General features: G+C 34.5%; 2 protein-coding genes and 1 long non-coding RNA gene across 3 annotated transcripts; 1 reads left to right on the forward strand and 2 right to left on the reverse strand.

The window, feature by feature from the left end:
* Positions 1–855: 855 nt before the first annotated feature.
* Positions 856–3,591, forward strand: LOC114282288 (uncharacterized). Its single transcript, XR_014348564.1, has 2 exons — positions 856–1,139; positions 3,032–3,591. It is a non-coding gene; the product is annotated as an uncharacterized LOC114282288 (long non-coding RNA).
* Positions 3,592–5,482: 1,891 nt separating this feature from the next.
* Positions 5,483–9,571, reverse strand: LOC114282293 (protein FAR1-RELATED SEQUENCE 5-like). The gene is made up of 4 exons (XM_082900355.1): positions 9,467–9,571; positions 5,913–8,048; positions 5,687–5,755; positions 5,483–5,569 (listed from the first exon to the last, which is right to left on the reverse strand). The coding sequence occupies exons 1-4, from the start codon at positions 9,569–9,571 to the stop codon at positions 5,483–5,485; spliced, it is 2,397 nt and encodes a 798-aa protein (XP_082756481.1).
* A 1,652-nt stretch (positions 9,572–11,223) lies between these two features.
* LOC114277704 (vacuolar-processing enzyme) lies at positions 11,224–18,357 on the reverse strand. The gene is made up of 9 exons (XM_028219650.2): positions 18,012–18,357; positions 15,753–15,917; positions 15,508–15,664; positions 14,091–14,176; positions 13,797–13,996; positions 13,282–13,330; positions 12,892–13,107; positions 12,549–12,755; positions 11,224–11,832 (listed from the first exon to the last, which is right to left on the reverse strand). Exons 1-9 carry the CDS (start codon positions 18,213–18,215, stop codon positions 11,650–11,652), a joined length of 1,467 nt encoding a protein of 488 aa, XP_028075451.2. The 5' UTR covers positions 18,216–18,357; the 3' UTR covers positions 11,224–11,649.
* Positions 18,358–20,245: the final 1,888 nt, after the last annotated feature.

Genomic DNA, 20,245 nt, shown 5'->3' on the forward strand with positions numbered 1-20,245 from the left:
GCAGCTAGCCTTCACCCACCGCCATCGCCGCCTACCTACTCCTCTCTATCTCTTTCTCCTTCAACATTGAGGCTCCGATCCAGCCCCCCTCCGTCCTCTCTCTCTGCAAAAAAGAGCCAAAAAGATTCAATAACCCACTCATCTCTCTCCTCACTCTTCTTCTCTAATCATGAATCAACAACCCACTCATCTCTCACCTCACTCTTTTTCTCTAATTGTTCTGACCAAAGTTTAGATTATCAACCTGTGAAAGAAAAAAAATTAGAACTAGTTAAAAATTATACAGACACATTCATCAACATTTATTTCTAGTTTGATGCTTAAATTTTAAAATAAAAAACCAATAGAAAAAACCCCAAAATCAGTCGAAAAAATCCCATCCACAAAAAATAGATCCAGTGAGGAGTTAAACTACTTGTTTGAAGGAGGAGGTGTCTGCTTGGACGAAGGTGGTCGAGTACGGGTTGTTGGGTTCGGATTTGGTAATGGGTTTGGGTGGAGGTTGGTGGCTGAGACCATTGCTGCTGCTGCTACTGCTTGTACTGTTGGTGCTATGGCTGTTTGGAGATGGGTTTTGATTTTCTTGGAATTTTGATAGGTTTTCCATTGATTGTCTAAAGAAAAAAGGGTTAAAGAGGAAGAAAAAGTGAGAGGGTTAAAGAGGAAGAACAGGTGAGAGGGAGATGTAACCGGTCGTCCTCTCTCTCTTCTTCCCCCTCTGGTTTCTGTCTTGTTTTTTTTTTTTTTAAATTAAAATTTCTCTTAAAATGACATCGTTTTAGGTGTGCGGTAGGAATAACGACAGGATTGTGCGATTGAAGATTCGGACTCGTTGGTAATATTATAATCCATGTCTTTTGACGGAGTCCGGATCTTCTGCCATACTATCCTGCCGTGGTCCCTGCCGTGGTAAAAAACGACGTCGTTTTTTACCAATTTTTTTTTTTTTTTTTTCTCGCGTTTCTTTTATGTTGCTTCAGAACTCAAAGAGAACCCTAGTGTTGCTTTAGAACTCAATCGGATTGAGAGTAGAGGCCAAACGACGAGGAGAAGAGAGGAGAGGCAGCGGTGAGGCAAGGGGAAACGACGGCGAAACGACGGCGACGAGGTCCGTTCGTCTTCAGGATCATTTTTCTCAGGTCCGTTCGTTATTTTGATTTATGTTGGAATTCCTCATTTTTTCCCAAACAAATTTGATGTTAAAGCAAAAAAAAATTCCCAAAAAAATGAGGAATGAAAATTTTCCTCATTTTTCTCAGGTTCGTTCGTTATTTTGATTTATGTTGGAATGCCTCATTTTTTCCCAAACAAATTTGATGTTAAAGCATGCCGAGTATAACAATGTGTTATTTCTGTTGAATTTTTGATGGATTTGTTGTTGAAACAGATGTGTTATTTCTGTTGAATTTTTGAAAATTTTTGTTGATTTGGTGTTACAGAAGTGTTATTTGTGTTAATCTGTTCAAGATTAGGAACACCTTTGTTAAACTGTTATTTGTGTTAGGAACACCTTTGTTAATCTGTTCAAGATGTGTTATTTGTGTTAGGAACACCTTTGTTCAAGATTAGTATAGTCTCATCATGCTCACCATTTGACTGCTGAATTGTTGATTTGGTGTTACAGATGTGTTATTTGTGTTAATCTGTTCAAGATTAGGAACACCTTTCTTAATCTGTTAATCTGTTCAATTGGAATAATGACATTAATCTGGGTATAGTCTCATCATGCTCACCATTTGACTGCTGAATAATGAGAGATGGTGAGATCTATTTGACTGCTGAATAATGTGAGATGGTGAGATGTGGAATATATTGTGTAATCTGGGATCTCATCATGCTCCTTTCATTTTTTGTTCATTTTTTGTTAATCTGGAATATATTGTGTTAATCTGGGATCTCACCAAATTGAGCATCACTTGATTTTGTTCAATGTTTGAGACTGCTGAATATATTGTGTTGGCCATGAACAGGCACTGTAGGGTTGGCCATGAACACCTTTCTTTTTGTTCACCTTGATTTTGTTCAACTCTAGTGATTCCAGGAAGGTCCACCATTGTAAGATTAGGAACACCTATTTTGTTTGACACAGGCAACTGCCCTGTTTATTCATGTTTTCAATTACCATTGTCATGTTTTCTTCTTTTTTTTTTGACAAACTATTGTTTACATGCATTGCCATTATAGATCAGATATCCAATCCAAGTCCTGCTGTCAAACAATCCAAGTCCTGCTGAGTCATGTACTGGTCTATATTGGTCCAATATTGATCAAACAGTCCTGCTGTCAAACAGTACTTCTCCAAAGAAATTATTTGATCTATATTGGTCCAGACCAAATTCAGGACTCATTCTGTTGCCATATAAAAGGGAAAAAGTTTGATTCATGTCTCTCAAAATGATAGCATACTACCATATGAACTATATTATCATAGCACAGTTCCTCTATCTCACATGCATCTTTGTATGTGACCTTTTTATGATTGGATTTCTTTTGTAGTTACTACCACTTCATTTGATTAATTTTCGCTTGTAGTTTGCAGCTTCTATGCTTCATCTAGGTATATCTCTTGCCCTCATATTATTTGTTTCCTGATTTTTTAAATGAAGTTTAATTTTAGATGGATGATTCATACTCGTTTAGGGAATTATTACATTATAATTTCATGGCTAGTCTTGTTAATTTACAATGAAAGTGAGTTTGGATGTAAACACATATACCAAAATCCATGTTCAAGGTTTATAGAAAAATTTGCATGAAATCATTCACAGATAGCATACAGTAGTGCATGCATACTAAAGATTGATCTAGCTATTTCATTAACTTCTGAAATCTAGCAGCTTAATAATTGTAAGTAGTATAAGATTGGGCAGATACCTAGTTGGTTTCAACTTCTGAATTGCAATTGCTATTGTTATATACTTTAGTAGTCAATTTAGGTTCATGTCATGCAATTTCCATTTTACTAATACATCTGAATTGCAATTGCTATTCTTAATGGACTGATTGTAATTGTGGAAAATGCTCTTACTAGGATCATGTCAATGTCAATGGGTTCAAACATTGATACTGGATATTTGCAAAATCATAGATGCAATTGTGGAAAAAAAACTGCAGTGTTCATATCAGAATCAGAGAAAAATCCAGGGAGGCTGTATTTCAAGTGTGCAACTAGGATGTGCGAGTACTTTGGATGGGGACCGGCTTCGACTGGGAATGCATCAGATATCCAAAGGAAAAGTAAAGCTACTTATCTGAAGAATGAAGATGAGAGAGGCTATGATTATGATGTTGACAAACTCAATCACATTATAAATAGATTGGAACGAGTTGAAGCAAACCAAGAAGCTATGAAACTGTTTATGTTCACAGCCATTGTGTTGATTGGTTTTACCATGCTAATAGCACTACTGAAGTGAATGTAATCTTTTAGTGATGCGCTTAACCTTTTTTTGGTGGATGTATTTGGGTAACCTTAGTGAATGTAACCTTTTTTTTTTTTTTTGGTGGATGTATGTGGGTTTTGAATGTTGTAGACCTGAAACTATGAATGTTGATATGTAAAGTTTAATGGAATTACCTATGTTTGACGAATGTGATGCATCCTTAAACTATGAATGTTGATATGTAAAGCTTAATGGAATTACCTATGTTTGACGAATGTGATGCGTCCTTAAACTATGAATGTTGATATGTAAAGGTTAATGGAATTACCTATGTTTGACGAATGTGATGCGTTTCTGTTTTGTTTCTGTAAATGACATTATAATGTTATGGACAGATCTCATTATTTTATAATGTTGTGGACAGATAGATCTCATTATTTTATAACGTTGTGGACAGATTTCATTATTGTATATTCTTATTATTGGTCAGGTCGTACTTGTTCTTCACCAAATCTGTCGACAACATAAGACAACCAAATCTGTCCACAACATAACCGAATCTGTCCAAAATATTATAAATGTATCCAAATCTGTCCAGAATCCAAATCTGTGCAGACAACACAAAATAACACAAACCAAAACCAAATCTGTCCAAAAAAACAAAAAAAAAATGGTCCAAATCTGTCCAGATCATTCCAAATCTGTCCAGAACTTGATAAACCTTTGCAACACAAAATAACACAACCAAATTTGTCCAACATTTATGACACCAAATCTGTCCAAAACTGTCCACAACATTATAAACCTGTGCAACACAAAATAAGACAACCAAAACTGTCCAAATCTGTCCAGATTATTCGACACATGTCTAGAACAATATAAACCTGTGCAACACAAAATAACACAACCAAATCTGTCCAACATTCATGACACCAAATCTGTCCAAAATAAAAGCAAACTATCCATAGGATGTCCATATCATTCCAAATTTGTCGACAACATTATAAACCTGTGCACTACAAAATAACACAACCAAATCTGTCCAACATTCATGACACCAAATCTGTCCAAAATAAAAGCAAACTATCCATAGGATGTCCATATCATTCCAAATTTGTCGATAACATTATAAACCTGTGCACTACAAAATAACACAACCAAATCTGTCCAACATTCATGACACCAAATCTGTCCAAAATAAAAGAAAACTGTCTAAATATGTCCAGAGCATTATAAATCTGTCCAACACAAAATACATCTGTCCAAAACAAATAAAGATAAAATAAACTTCTCAGGGATGTCCATCTACATGACTGTCAGCAGGACTATGTGACGCTTGCGAGAGATGGACTGCAAAGTTTTCAACACTTGTACCTCGAAGCAACCCCTGAAAAGATGTGTGAGTGGGATACACAGAAGGCATTGACTGAGGCGTGTTATTTCCCTGCAATACACCAAACCATGTATTCAACTTCAATTACAATGTATACTACATTTTAAATGTAAACTATGTCACTAATTATAACTCACATCATATGTACCATACGTAAGAGGAGGACCACTTGTACCACCCATAAGAACTTGAGGTCGAGGTTGAGATGGAGAAATGTAGATATCATGACGATGATCCTAAATTAATACCCATGACGAAAAACAAAAAAAAAAGAAACAAATATTTTAAATTAATAACCAAAATTTTTTAAAAACTAAAGAAACATCATTGAACATTAATATTACCTTATTATAATTAATACCCATGACGAAACGAGGTTGTGATTGAGAAAAATTTACACCAAGACCATGATCCTAAATACAACCAATAGAAACTATGTAAACAAAATATTTAAATAAAAAACATGGTCATTATTTAACATTTTCTTAAAAACTTGCACATAAAAAACTATTACCTGATTAGAATTACTACCCATGATGAAACGCGATTGTGATTGACCTTGGCAAGTATAAATAGCAGCACTGGACTGCATTGCCAGACAAACCAATTAAAGATAACAAGAATTAAATGCCAAGGAACCCAACTTGGGAAGTGTAAACAGTAATAAGGTTGTGATTCACGCATGAATAAAACTACCATCCATGATTCAAAAACTAAATACCTGAATAGAATTACCACCCATGACGAAATGAGGTTGTGATTCACCTTGGGAAGTGTAAACAGTACCACCCGACTACATTGCGAAGCAAACCAAGTACACATAACAACAATTAACCATATAATGAACAAAGTTAATGAAATTAACTCATCAAACTAACCATATGAAGACCACATTACTATTAAATATTACCTGAATAGAATTATTACCCATGCGGAAATGAGGCTGAGATTCACATTGGGAAGTATAATCAGCGCCACCCTACATACAACGAAAAACTTTAATGAAAGTGGGTCATTACTAAAAAAAATCAATGTTTTAGTTTACTAATCTACTGTATTTTAATTGTATGCAATTTTACTAATCTACTGTATTTTAAAACTAACCATATAAATACGACATTACTATTACATAATACCTGAATAGAATTACCACCCATGACGAAATGAGATTGCATCCTTTTCTTCTTTGCAATAGCTTTTTCCATCCCGCCTTTGATCCTCCTTCTCCCCTTAGTAGTTGACTCTCTTTTCTTCAGTCCCTTAGCTTGGATTGGACAATCTACTTCATCACTCTGTGGGCATGCGTTGCTTGACGAATTTCTCAAATCAGTTACCTCCACTTGACCACAACTGTGGAGACTTAATTTGTCTTCAACCATTACACTCAATTCTTCACCTTTTGAAACTAACAACTGATAAGTTTCTTCACTTTCAGCGGCTCTACTCGCTATTGCTCTAAACATGGTCATTAATGACCGATATCGGTCACTTTGATGTAATTTCACATCAGCCGTCATTTCATACCCACGCCTATCTTTCACTCGTTCAGCCCTTGCTTTTTTAGTCCATCGTTTGAGTATATATTGTGGAGGAAGTTCCGTTGCATTGAATACATCTCTAAGCACCTTGACACAATGTCGACATAGTATGCCCTTCACTTCAAACTTCTTGCAACTACAACTCAAAGAACCCCCTCCATCCATTGTCACAATCTTATCTTTTTTTCCATCGACCATTGTTCTTATTGTGAATATGGTCCTCTCACCATCATGAATAGTGCCTATAATGGATGTTTCAATGGACTGCACATACTCATTTTGGAATTCCTCAAATATTGTTTTCGTGTAAATCTCTGCCACTTGCTTTAACATCACAGTTGGAATTGAAACCCTCGGCAATTTTTGGGACAAATTATACTCGGCTTCCAATTCCTTATACCTCTTCTCATAAAGCACCCTCTCAAAATGCATGAAGAACTCCATCAAGTTATGGTCACAATTCAAATAATCCTTCAGAAATGCATTAAAGGATTCACTAAGTTGAGTAGTACTCATTCCAGCTGCCCAAGAATTCCTAATATATGGCCATCCCCATTTCTCCTTCACGCGAAAAGTCTGCTCCAACCAATGATTGTCGAATGCATCATACTTATCAAGCATTTGGTCCCACTGTATTCGGAATTGTTCTTCATCATCAATGTCATGCATAAATTTTGAAAACACAGCCTTGACCCCTACATCATCAAAAACAGAACTTACATGCTTGACAGTATTTTGCATCAAATGCCACGTACAAAGACGATGGTTTGTATCGGGCATGACAATTGGAATGGCCTTAGCCATCGCAGCATCTTGATCTGTGAAAATAGTTTTCGGAGCTTTGTTTGACATTGCCTCCAAAAAAATTTGAAACAACCATGTAAAAGATTCAGCAGTCTCATCATACATCAACGCTGCACCGAATATAACTGTTTCTCGATGATGATTAAATCCAACAAATGATCCAAAAGGTCTATGCTCGTTATTTAGTTTGTAAGTAGTGTCAAATGTGACTACATCACCAAACTGAGCATAGTCCATGATCATTTGAGCATCAGCCCAAAATATATTACTTATCTGCTCATCACAATCTAATTGGACTGCATAAAAAAAAGATGGATTTTCCACAGTTTTCTTACGAAAGTAATGCAACACACTACCCGCTTCCCCATATTCCAAATCTTTTTGTCTCTTCGATCTTAGGTAATTTTTTTGGTCCAATTTGGTGAAACCAAGTGATGCTCTTCCACCAGATTCCCTACCAAATAGTTCATAAGCAGACCTAAGAGGAATTCCAGACTGTGAAGCTAATTCTACTTCAATTGCTTGGGTGGTAGATATTTTTCTTTGGGAAGGCAACATATGAATGCAATCTTGAGGCACAAGATTATGATTATGATGTTCAACAAAATCACAAGCAAGATATTTTCCTGAAATTCTATCCAACTTGATACTAAATCGGGCACCACAACCACATCTTACCTCTTGTCTTGGATTTTTGACAAGTGGATCTCGTTTGTCAATACCCCGACTTCCTTCTTTGTAACATACAAACGTACGTGATGTTATCTCCTTCGTATGTTTGTTCTTGTTTGCATAGGCCTTCCTAATACTAAAACCCAACTTTCCCCCGTACGTATTGTAAAAGTCATATGCGGCTTGTTCAGAGTCAAATGGCATTCCCACTTTCGGCTTCCAACCACAATCATCAACAATATTACTTTCTTCCATTACCTACAATTCATATATATAAACCACATTTATATAAATAAACCACATTTACCTACAATACAAAAATCTAAATTTGAATTAACAGATTTTTCAGGAGCTAATCAGTTGCGTGCTAATTATAGAATGGATGGGGCTGGTGTAGATGACAAAACATCACTGTTTCAGAGTATGACCTTCAGTGATGGTGTTCAGGAACCATGTATTTGGTCATCTCCTGGAGGGATTCATAAAATCAATATAGGGAAACGGATATTCTGCAATAGATCTTTGAATATGACAAGTATTGTTGCGGTTGGTTTTGACATGGATTATACTTTGGCTCAATACAAACCTGAAACTTTTGAGTCTCTTGCATATGAAGGCACTATCAGAAAGCTGGTGTATGATTTGGGATACCCTCAAGTTCATGCATAGCCATGGTTTTGCATAAAAATTGTATGCACAACACACTTATCTTCATGCTCTGCGTAAGTGATTTCAAATGAAACTTGTCGATTCTGATTTTTATCTAAAAATGCCATTATGCTAGACTGACATGTTAGTTTTAGTATAGATTTAAGGACATATAATGGGTACTTTCATTATTTGATTTGATTTTCACCTTATGTCTGTTATTCTATAAAATTTGCTTTTCTTTGTCAACCATGTTTTTTGTATTCATTTAAATAAGTTTGAACCTTATGCCATGATAGGTAATGGTCATACTCAAGTTCCTTTGGTATTTAGTTATCTGTTGTTCTGGCATGGACTTTTGATTGGAAGTACATGGTCAGAGGTTTGGTTCTTGATAAAAAGAGAGGCAACATATTGAAGGTAACTGTTTGGTTCTTGAAGGCAACTGTTCCTTTGGTAAACTTTCTTAGTTGGAAATTTTTCTCATGACTTAATTAAATACATATCAATGAATCAATGTATAACATATGAAATCAGATTCAAATCAATGAATCAATGGGTTCCTTAATCTGAATCAATGGGTTAAAAAATCAATGAGTCAATGAATCAATGGGACAAAATCTGTATCAATGAATCAATGGGTCAAAATCTGTATCAATGAATCAATGGGTTAAAATATATCAATATATATCAATGAATCAATGTATAACATCTGAAATCAGATTCATTGATATATATAAAATCTGAATCAATGAATTGATATATATAAAATCTGAATCAATGAATCAACATATGAAATCTGATTCATTTCATATGTATAACATATGAAATCAGATTCAAATCAATGAATCAATGGGTTCAAATCAATGAATCAATGGGTCCCTTAAAAAATCTGAATAACATTTCAACGGGTTAAAAAATAAAATCTGAATCAATGAATCAATTTATAACATTTCAGATTTCAATGCCTAAAATCAATATAGAACCATCAATGAATCAATATATAACAGCAAGATGATGAAATATACCTCGCTGTCGCCGCAATGTCGCCTTCCCACCATCGCATCGCCGCCGGACTCACCGTCGCCCACGGTCCTTTGCTCGCCATCGCGTTGCTCCTCCATCTCCGCCATCTCTTTCGTCTCTCAGTTCCTCTCTCAGTTCGCGTTAGTTCAGTCGCCTCTTTCAGTCGTCTCTCGCGATAACTCTCTCTCTTCTGCTAGGGTTCAGTCACCTCTCACGATGCCTATATCTCTTTGCTAGGGTTCACTAACTCAGCAAAGGCTAAGAAGACGATACACAGAAAGAGAAAAGAGGGGAAAGAGAAAAGGGGGGAAACAAGGGACTGGGTTTTTGAATTTAAAAAAAAAAAAAAATAAAGTAAATAAAATGGTCGTGGTATACAAAACGACGTCGTTTTGTATACCACGGCAGGAACCACGACAGGATAGTATGGCAAATGATCTGCACTCCTTTTGACGTGGGATCAACTAATGCCAATGACATGACATTTTGAAGTTTCTTTCTTTTCTTTTCTTTTTTTTCCTTATAGTATACTACTCAGTGCTATAGCGCATAAAAACAAGATGCCCACTTTTTGTGCCTAGTTTTGATAATAGCTCATGAATTTGAGGATATATTTTTAATTACACAAACGTTGAAAAGAGTCATAAGTATTATATTGTTAGTGTCAAAAAAAACATATAAAAACTATATCAAAATTTATTGATATGTCTCAAAATATTTTGAGATATGTGAAGATTATATTAAGATTATAAGCCTCCGTTTAGGAAGTGGGTTGATTTTTTAATTTTTTAATTTTTTTTTTGACTATTTTAGTCTGGGCTAAAAAATTTAGTTTGGGAAGGACTTTTTAACTTTTTAACTTTTTAATTTTTTTGATTTTTTTTATGAGAGAAGAGTGTAATGATTATGGGTTGGATGTGATATTTTTGTTTGTTGTGACTAAAATAGCCTATTTTATCTTTTATGACTATTTTAGTCACAAACCAACTTGCCAAACACCCCCTGAACATTTTGTTGTTTTCCTTTCAAAAACAAAAACAAAAACAATACCAAATAATTACATGCCCTCTCCTATTTAAAAGACTTTTATAATGGTGCACAATCAGAACATTTTGACTTTAAGCCCCGTTTGTTTTGGGTACATTGGATGGAAGGGGATTAGGATGAAAATATAATTATTTAATATTGTGTTTGTTTGTAGAGTTGGGAAAATAAATTAGGATGGAAGAAGAAATATAGATGGAGGTCGAAAGGGGAATTGGGATAGAGCAAGTGAAGGTGGTATTAGAAAAATAGTGAGGGCATTAGAAAATTTTTTATTTTTTTATTTTTTATATATTGAATTTTTTTTTAAATATTAATGTTTAATTTTTATATTTTTTTATTTATTTTATTATTTTATATAAAAATAATTTAACAATTTCTACACTAACAACTATCATCAAAACAAACACAATTTACTTAATCTCCTCACTATCAATCCTCTCACTAACAATTCTCTCACTATGAATCATTTCTATTCTACCTCTGAAAACAAACGGGGCCTTATTGTCTTAGAAACGGCTAGTATTCATACAATATAAGTTAGAGAGAGAGAGAGAGAGAGAGCGTTTTATATGCTTATATTCCTTTAGACACTCAATTTAATAAATAAATAGCTATACTATATTTTGATCATGAAAGAGAATCCAAGATCCCCACCACTGAACTACCAACATTTAGTTTGCCAATGATAGTAATACTTCAAACCATATAAAGATTAAATGCAAATATAAGGCATATAGATCTATGCATACATTTATATACATAATACATGTAAAATTGTATATCTGCTTACATTGCTGGAATCATTTTGCACCCTATGTAATCTCTAATCTCTTCAACAACCAAGGCACTCAGTCCCACACATTGTGAAGCATTTACCTTTACATAACAGATATCACTGTCAGATGCATATTCATAACCTTGCATCTCAAGCACTGAAACATTACTTGTGAAAGCATATAAATTTCATTACACAACCAGTCTATAGTAGAGCAGTGATTCTAACTTGTATCTGCACTGAATCGATCATAACAAGAAGCAGCAAACCACAGTAATGATGTAAATCTGTATAGAGAAGACCAAAATGTGATAGTAGACGATCGAACGGTTGGGTCTTTAAGATCGCATAATCATAGTTCGATCATGCACTGAAACCCTTTTGAAGAGAGCTCCGATGACTGGAAGGAATGGTGATGCAAGCTTGCGCTGAAGCCTCAGCCATCTGATCCTTCTGGATTCCAGCATTGCAGATGTTAGCAATGGAGCGCATGTGCTTCATTCCATATTGGGATAGTGATCCACAATGTGTCTCATATGTCCTCACCTGCAAAAGCGGCAAAAATACTTGGGCTATGTTTGGTAGAGGGGAAAACAAAGGAAGGGAAGGGAAAACAAAATGCTTGGTTAGGTAGGAAGAAAAGGGAAGAGAAATTTTCTTTACTGGTTGCAAGAGAAAGTTTGGGAGAAATTTAAAATTTGTTGTACCTCAAGCATTATGTATTGAACCTCAATTCAAATTTAGGATTTCTCTTCAAAGCCAGCATGTTAAAAAACTCTATCAGATCCCTTGTAATTATATAAAGTTTGCCCATCAAAATTGCTTGTATGTACAAAGATTTTATTGAGCAGAGGGAAAAAAAATTTACTTACTTTCCTATATTATTTTATTTTTCTCTCCTACCCAGTCAACCACTACCGATGAGGCTTAGAGGGTGGCCTCTGAATCTTGAGTTTACCATCCTGAGGTGGGTCCAAAGGGCCCCTGCCTAGGACGCATTCTCAGTCATTAAAAAAAGATCAACCAAAGAAGAAAAAATATTTTTTTAAATAAACATAAAAATTCCCTCCTCTTCCCTTCTTTTTCCTCCTACCAAATATACCACCACCTCTATAAATGTTGCTAACATCATTATTGAGAAGCTTTCCCATACAAATCAAATGGGTTCTTTAATGGAGCAAAGTAATATATATATATAGTGATTTAGATAAAATGGGAAAGCATAAATGGTGGTAAAGAGTATGCTGAGAACTGAAATTTACCAGAGTTTTGAGGCAATCCCAGTCATCAACAAGAGGCTGCCCTGCAGGCCTCACAGTTTGAAGCAGCTCTGAACCCTTTTCAATTCCAAACAAAAGCTTTCCGATCATATTCATACTATTGTCTATGTGCATTCTATGTGACATTGCCTCGACAAGCTCCTTCTGAGCTTTAAGTTTTCTGGGAGAGCCTTCTCGAGCCTTTTGGAACTGTCAACATTATAAAAAGTAGAAAACCCAAAGCTGGTCAGATGATGAAAGGAAGAAAGTTCATTGTTCTACAACTTACAGATTTTTAAAAGCATGCATAATAATTCGATATGGTACAGAAAAGGTTGTACAAAACCTTGTGCCAGAAATGTAAAAGATCAGCATCACGCTGGTTAACAGCTTTTGATCTTGAAGATGGTCGCAGGACGTTGTCATCCACAAAAGTGTAGTTATCATTTGCAGGATTTGTGCCCATATACAGGAAAATATGGTCTACGCTAAGGCCTAGATCGCCATATTGCATGACATGAGAACCATAAGCAGAATTGTCATTTGAAGTTCTATCTTTAACCTGCAAAAGCAATGTAGTATAAAATCAATTTGAGGGATTCACAAAAACCCGATACTCCTCTATGCAATATAGATTCATGGTAACAAACATCAACTACTTTCAAACTTCTTTTAAGATGTGTAACGAGCTTTTACTAATTTTTTTCAAGAAGTGTTGTATATCATTAGCTCTTACCAGTTCATACTGCTGCCGCAGAGTTTCTGTCCGCAGGTTGTGGATGTCACTGTTCACAAGGTCAGAATTAATTATCACCTTGCAGAAAATTTAAAATATAGAAATAGTGCATGACGATTTTTATTTTCACATGGTATAACATCTAAATATTGATGATGGGGCCAAGCCAATCAAGGCAGAAGTTGCATGAATGGTGTTGATATAACTCAAGTCAGATGCATACCATCCAGCTACATATTGATGGTTATTTTACTTGTAATATAAAATTATCATTCCTTTGTTTGAGTAGAGTGGAATTGTGAATCAACTCAAAACATGTAAATTGAATTTCTGTGTCAAGTTTCCAACAACTCAGCCAAACCGCAAACAGATAACTACCTTCAATTTCCAGAGCTGTGCATTATTAGTAAGATTACTTATAATATTGGTTATCGTGATCCTCATATTAGTTGGGTGCTTATTTTTTGTTCCTTCCTCAATGACAGAACTCGGAAAATCAGAAAAGTAATGCATACCAGTCCTCCATCCAAGCAACACTATATAAGTCACCCAAACAGGTTTCATATTCTACAGGAGGACTGGGATACTCTCCAGGGCAGTAGGTTCCCCAGCTACTCTCTTCTGCATTGGATGCTGTGGTTGCATATATATTTAAACCTTCAGGAAGCAGACCCTCAAAGATACTCCCAGACTCACAAGCTTCAAGATAAAATACCTGCAATTGTACAAAAAATGGTCCAAATTTTTTTTATTTCACCAAGACTAATGTTAAAATGCATTTAGCAAATGATCGTAAAGTTGTAACTTACCAAGCTTTTGTAGGTCCCAGAAGCATGCTTCTTTTTCAAGACATCAATCAGATTGTCTGCATAGATATAAGGACTGGTAGGCATCCCTGAGAACATATTCACAAGATGAATACCAAGCCGTAAAGAATTAGATAATTATCTAAAAGCCTAAATACACCAAAGATCAAGTTCAATAGAGAAAAATAGTCATCCAAAAACCTTAACCTTCTAAAAATAAGAGTGATAATGACTAGATACACACAAATATAGGGCACCCAATAATTAAATTATATTACATTTTTCTTCTTTTCCAGTGTATTAGCAGACAATTCTGAGTTCACTCCTATGTGCAAAGTACAAAAGACAGATTTCAGGTTTGACATAGTCTAGGACCCCAATACCTAAGCCAGATCTTAACCATAGAAAACTGCTGGCACGGACAGAGCTACATAGGGTCCGCGGGGGGGGGGGGGGGGGGGGGGGGGGCGCATCTTTTTTTGAAAATTACACTTTTACCTCTAATTAGAAAAAAAAAAAAAAAATTCACTTAACTCCCTTTTAATTTTCAAATATGTTTCAAAATCTTTATATCTCATCTTTCTTTTCACTTTCTTTTTAATAAATTCTTCATAATTTACCATTATAAATGTTTAATTTAATCAAAATATTCTCTTATAATTATTTCTCTCCCTCTCATTTCTCTCTTGTTTTTCTCCAAATCTATCTTTTTCTTTTTTTTCTTTTCTCTCCTTTCTTTTTTTTTTTTTTGTATGCATGTTATTACATTTTAAATTGTGGTTATCATCATAACTAAAATAGTAAATAAAAAAAGCTTCGGTTAATTAAAACATATCTAAGGCACATAGTTTTGACATCACGTTGATCTTTGGTCATTCTATCACTAAATGAAAATTGGATTTGGTTAAATTTTGTATTTGTCATCACTAAGACTTAATGGTGCCCCCATGAATTAAAATCCTGGCTCTGCCACTGACTGGCGGTGATCATGATCAAACTTACTGTGTACTTCCAAATAACTTACTTTTACTGTCAAGAAAAATGCAAGGGATCTTTAACAAAATTAATATTTATCATCAAAATTAGAGCCTAGGTGTATATATTAAAATCTTAAATTCCTTGCCTACCAATAACACGGTGAAAAAAGGAAATTTTATTTTCTCTTTTTCCCCCACTTTGCCAGATAAGTATAACAGAGAGGCACCAAAAGAGATTGAAAATGGGAAATTTCTAGACTGGAAAATTCCAAAAGTATCCAGTTTGCAATTTTCTGAATTGATGAGGGGCCAAGATATTTGAAAATCTTGTGGTTCCTTAGTTGCTCAAATATAGATATAGACCAATAATCAATTTAAGCTAGCTGCCAGCGAAATGCAGATCGAAAAGCATTTATGAAACAGCAAGAGAGAGTGCTACTAACCAAGCACCCCAGGACCCCCATGATCCGTGTAATATATGAAAATATGGTCATTTGGACCACTATCCACAACCTTTCCACTGCCCCCTGTAAGTGCAGTTTTGTTTCCAAGAATAACGGCAAAAAAGTTGTTGACAGTAACATCGTCACCAATATAATCCTGGTCACATGAAAATCTACCAAATGAGCGAGAAAGAAGCAAAATTTCATGATTTCACAAGTGGGGTAAGGTATGAAAAGATACAAACCTTTGGCACTCCACCGTATACATCACTACCATGTGGGCTGTTAATGATGACTCCAGGCCTGGGGTTTTCTTCATTGAAAGCAATGTCATCATACATGAAAACCACAATGTTCTCATCTTTAAGCCCACCTTTCTTCAGGAGTTGATAGGCATGACAAACATCAGCCTGAAAAGGAAAAACCAATCAATTAAGGGAAAAACACATATGTAGGAGACAATTTACATTAACCACAAAAATAATCTTCACATCATGTAATATTTTTGAGTACAAACATGCAATCAGATTAAGCTGTAGACAGAAGACATAACACATATGTACATACATATATATGCCGTACAATTCATGGTATTAAACCATGAAATAAATAGAGTTAAGGTTATATTTTGATCCCCTTCACCAGTCTTTAACTTTGGTCTCCCTCTAATTATTCTTAAAAAATATATATATATATATATAAAAATAAATAAACTCTAGCATCCATTACTTTTATTTTTTATTTTTTATAAGCAAGTAATTCATTACTACTTAAAACAACAATCGGTTTCTTCCTCCATTCCACCAACATCATCAACAAACAAATTGATTTTCCGATGAGCTGATTTTTTTTTTTTTTTTTTCCTTTTTATATAAACAACAACCAACTATATGTGCACTCCATACAACAAAATATTACTCAGTAAAGAACACCCATTAAATTACTCCAAAACAGTGGCTGTTGGTTCTTGATACCAAATTAGTACCAATCCTTATTAGGAAGTGGAAAGAATCAGACAAATTTAAACAGTGTTAAGTCAGACAAAAGCATACATAGAAAGCATATAATGGTATAATTAACATAACAACAACATCAGTAACAATGTCTCATTATATTAAATACAGATAGTGCAATGCTATCACCAAATATGCTGTGTAGCAGTATTCAATGGAGGTTCACTAACAAAAGCTATCTATAAAAACCAAGTGGCCATCCAATTAAAAGGAAAAAAACAAAACAACCATCAAGTTTCTAACCATGGGACCCACAAAGAGCTCAACTTTATTCGAGGTCCGTTGAGCATGACTTAAAAGTGGTCCTCCCATATACAATATAATTAATACCCATGATCAGTGATAGTTTAAAAGATCAAACTTCTCTAAATAGATGCTAAATTATCAAAATGCTATGGAAGTAGATTGAATCACTTATTATCTATATTTTTTGCACTTCCAAACATAGGTCTTACCTAATATGGAGTTTTTGTGTTTGAAAATTAAACACTCAGCACCCAAACAAATGTACTAGGTTCAGCCTTATTTATTTAAAATTATGCAAACCCAAAAAATGGAACAAAAGTTTTGGAGTTTTGTTTAAAGCTTCACCACTGAATATTTTCCTCCACACCCAACAGAATTAAATTTCACAGTTTCCACAACAATTTGTCCAATTAGTTTGTAGAAAAAGAAATACAGAAATCTACAAGAACAACATCAACAATACTTCTACTTTTTGTCTGAAATAATGAAGTTCATAATAATTATACCGATTCAAGCTCATTTGATCAAACAAACTGCCTACAAAATCATACATACAGCAAATAAACGTTTAGAATTTTGAATCCTCTGGGTCATGTTCTTCTGGTTCCAAAAGTTTCAGGATAATTCAAAATTTAAAATAAAAAAAGACAGGTTTTTCTTTTCCCACCTTTTCTCAGCAACCAAACAAAACATAACTGGAAATTAAAATAAAAAATAAGACAAACAAACAAACAAAAAAAGTAAGAAAATCACCCAGCTAATATCGAAACATAAGTAACAAAAAAAAAATACTGAAACCAAGTGCTTAAATTATGCATATAAACCATAAATAACCCTGATAATCCCATAATCGAATGTAAAATCAGTAATAAACACCTAAGACTCAAAGATCACAAACACGAACAAAAATTAAGATAGTCACTCCAATTCAAATAAGATTTTTTCTTTTCCCGCCTTTTCTCAGCAACCAAACAAACCGTAACTGGAAACTTAAATCAAAATTAAGACAAACAAACAAAGTAAGAAAATCACCCAGTTAATATCGAAACTCATAAATAACAAAAATAAATAAATACTGAAACCAAATCCTGAAATTATGCATATAAAATATAAATAACACCGATTATCCACATAATCGAGTGTGGAATCAATAATAAACACACAAAAATTAAGATAGTCACTCTAATCAAATAAATTTTTTTTTTCCAGATGATTAAACTCAGATTAGTTGAAAAGCGTGATCACCTGGTGCCTGTAATTCCAGTAACCACTAGATCCCGCAAGAAGAACCGCCCATCTCGTCCCCACGGAATCATCATCGCCGTCGTTGCTATCATCGCCGGAGAAGAATCTGGAAGTTTCCGACGGTAATCTGATCATGTCACGGCCATCGACGGCGATCGAGGTGACGAGAAGGAGGAGGAGCACGTCGGTGGAGAACCGAGTCATGGCGTTTTCCGGCGACTGGTGGTGTGGTGTGGTGTGGTGTGGTGTGGTGGGAGGAGAGTTGGAAGAATGGGTGGGCTACTTAAAGGGTGTGGATGGGTATATGATAGCGAAGATTGTTTGACTTGAATTTAGTAATCGATATAATTCAAGGAATTTTTAAAATTTATAATATAATTAATATGTAAAATAAATAATGATGTCATAATTAATATTAGTTTGTGCATATATCGGTCGAGTTCGGATCTTCGGTCGCACTTCCCTGTGGCACTCTCCTGTCGCCCTCCAAAACGACGTCGTTTTGGAGGGTTTTTTTTTTTTTTTTTTTCTTTTCTTTTTCTTCTTTCTCTTCGGTCTGTGTCTGTGTTTGGTTTGGTTTTTGAAGAAAACCAGAGGAGAGGAGAGGAGAGGGGAGGGGAAGAAGAGAGAGAGGAAGGGAGAATAAGAGTTGAAGCAGGAAGAGGACGGAACCCACCACCATCACCACCGCAGAGGACGGAACCCACCACCATCACCACCACGGCAACTCTCAACTTCCTCCTCCTCTCTCTCATCTTCTCTCTCTCCTCTCTGATCTTACCCCTTTTTTTTTTTACACAGCTTAGATTTTGGGTTTGAAATTTGTTCTTGGGTTTGAGCTTGGATTTTGGGTTTGAAATTTGTTTGTTGAAATCAATTTTTTTTTACCAATTTCAAATCAGATTTTTTTTTCCTGGGTTTGTTGATGATGTTTGTTGAAATCTGATCCCCTGATTTGAAATCTGAAATCTGATTTAATGGGTTTGAAATCATCAACAATCTCTTTTTTTTAAATCTGATTTCATTAAACTGATTTAAGAAATCTGTGTAAAAAAAAATCAGATTTCATCAACAATCCCGTGATTTGTAAAAAAGCTGATTTTTTTTTACCAATTGGGATCAATTTCTGTGTAAAAAAATCTGTTTTTTAAATCTGATTTCTAATCATCAGATTTCATTAAGCTGTGTAAAAAAAAATCCCCTGATTTGAAATCATCAACAATCCCTTTTTTTTTCTAGGTTTGTTGATGATGATGTTTGTTGAAATCTGATTTTTTTTTACAGATTTGAAATCTGAAATCTGATTTAAGAAATTGATGAATTGGGTTTTTTTGAATTTGGATTTTGATGAATTGGTTTTTGTTCCAGATTGCTTCAACTCTTCTTCTCCCTTCCTCTCTCTCTTCTTCCCCTCCCCTCCCCTCTCCTCTCCTCTGGTTTTCTTCAAAAACCAAACCAAACACAGACACAGACCGAAGAGAAAGAAGAAAAAGAAAAGAAAAAAAAAAAACCTCCAAAACGACGTCGTTTTGGAGGGCGACAGGAGAGTGCTACAGGGGAGTGCGACCGAAGATCCGAATTCTATACCGGTCTGACTTTGATTGAAGGGGTTGGATGACGTGGAATGTTGATAGCCGTTGATTGGAGTAGTTTCTTTATGATTGGGCTGTGTAGTGGGTCCTACTACGATAGCCTTTCATTTATTGATACAACCATATTACAATTATTACCATTACCATCTATTATCATTATGTGTTTTTTTTTTTTAACTATATTATCATTAGTTCGCTTGCTTTTGCCCATGATGTGAACCATGATTTATTTATTCATGCATTTTTACATAACTTTATAATAAACAAAAAAAAATTAATATTAAAAAAAATTATAAATATGAATTAGGATAAGAAAACTATTTTTTGGTAGGAATTATATAAGTAATTTATAGTTTATTTTGATTTAAAAATTTATGTTAAATTATTTGGTACAATTTTTATTTATAATTTATTAGGGAGCTTAAATAAACTCAAAAAAGTTGATTTTTCGAAAATCCTCATTTAGCATGTAACACTTTTAGTTTAAAAGTTAAAAAATTATTAAAAAAATTAAAAAAAACCTATAAGCACATTTTTCCGTAAAAAAACTCAAAAGTCATTCAAAATATACAAGTTTTGTTTATCTCATATTTTAATCAAAAGATCAAAAAATTACTAAAATAACATGTTCTCAAAGAAAAA

Source organism: Camellia sinensis, chromosome 13 (genome assembly GCF_055761805.1).
Source record: "Camellia sinensis isolate YWXY chromosome 13, ASM5576180v1, whole genome shotgun sequence".
In the NCBI taxonomy this organism is placed as follows: domain Eukaryota; kingdom Viridiplantae; phylum Streptophyta; class Magnoliopsida; order Ericales; family Theaceae; genus Camellia; species Camellia sinensis.

Coding starts and splice junctions, on each gene's coding strand:
- LOC114282293 (XM_082900355.1), bottom strand. CDS start 9,571: ATGGCGGAGATGGAGGAGCAACGCGATGGCGAGCAAAGGACCGTGGGC. Junction 8,049..9,466: donor GACATTGCGGCGACAGCGAG/GTATATTTCATC, acceptor TATGAATTGTAG/GTAATGGAAGAAAGTAATAT. Junction 5,570..5,686: donor TGGGTAATAATTCTATTCAG/GTAATATTTAAT, acceptor TTCGCAATGTAG/TCGGGTGGTACTGTTTACAC.
- LOC114277704 (XM_028219650.2), bottom strand. CDS start 18,215: ATGACTCGGTTCTCCACCGACGTGCTCCTCCTCCTTCTCGTCACCTCG. Junction 12,756..12,891: donor TTTTACATTTCTGGCACAAG/GTTTTGTACAAC, acceptor TAATGTTGACAG/TTCCAAAAGGCTCGAGAAGG. Junction 11,833..12,548: donor GGGATTGCCTCAAAACTCTG/GTAAATTTCAGT, acceptor CCGCTTTTGCAG/GTGAGGACATATGAGACACA.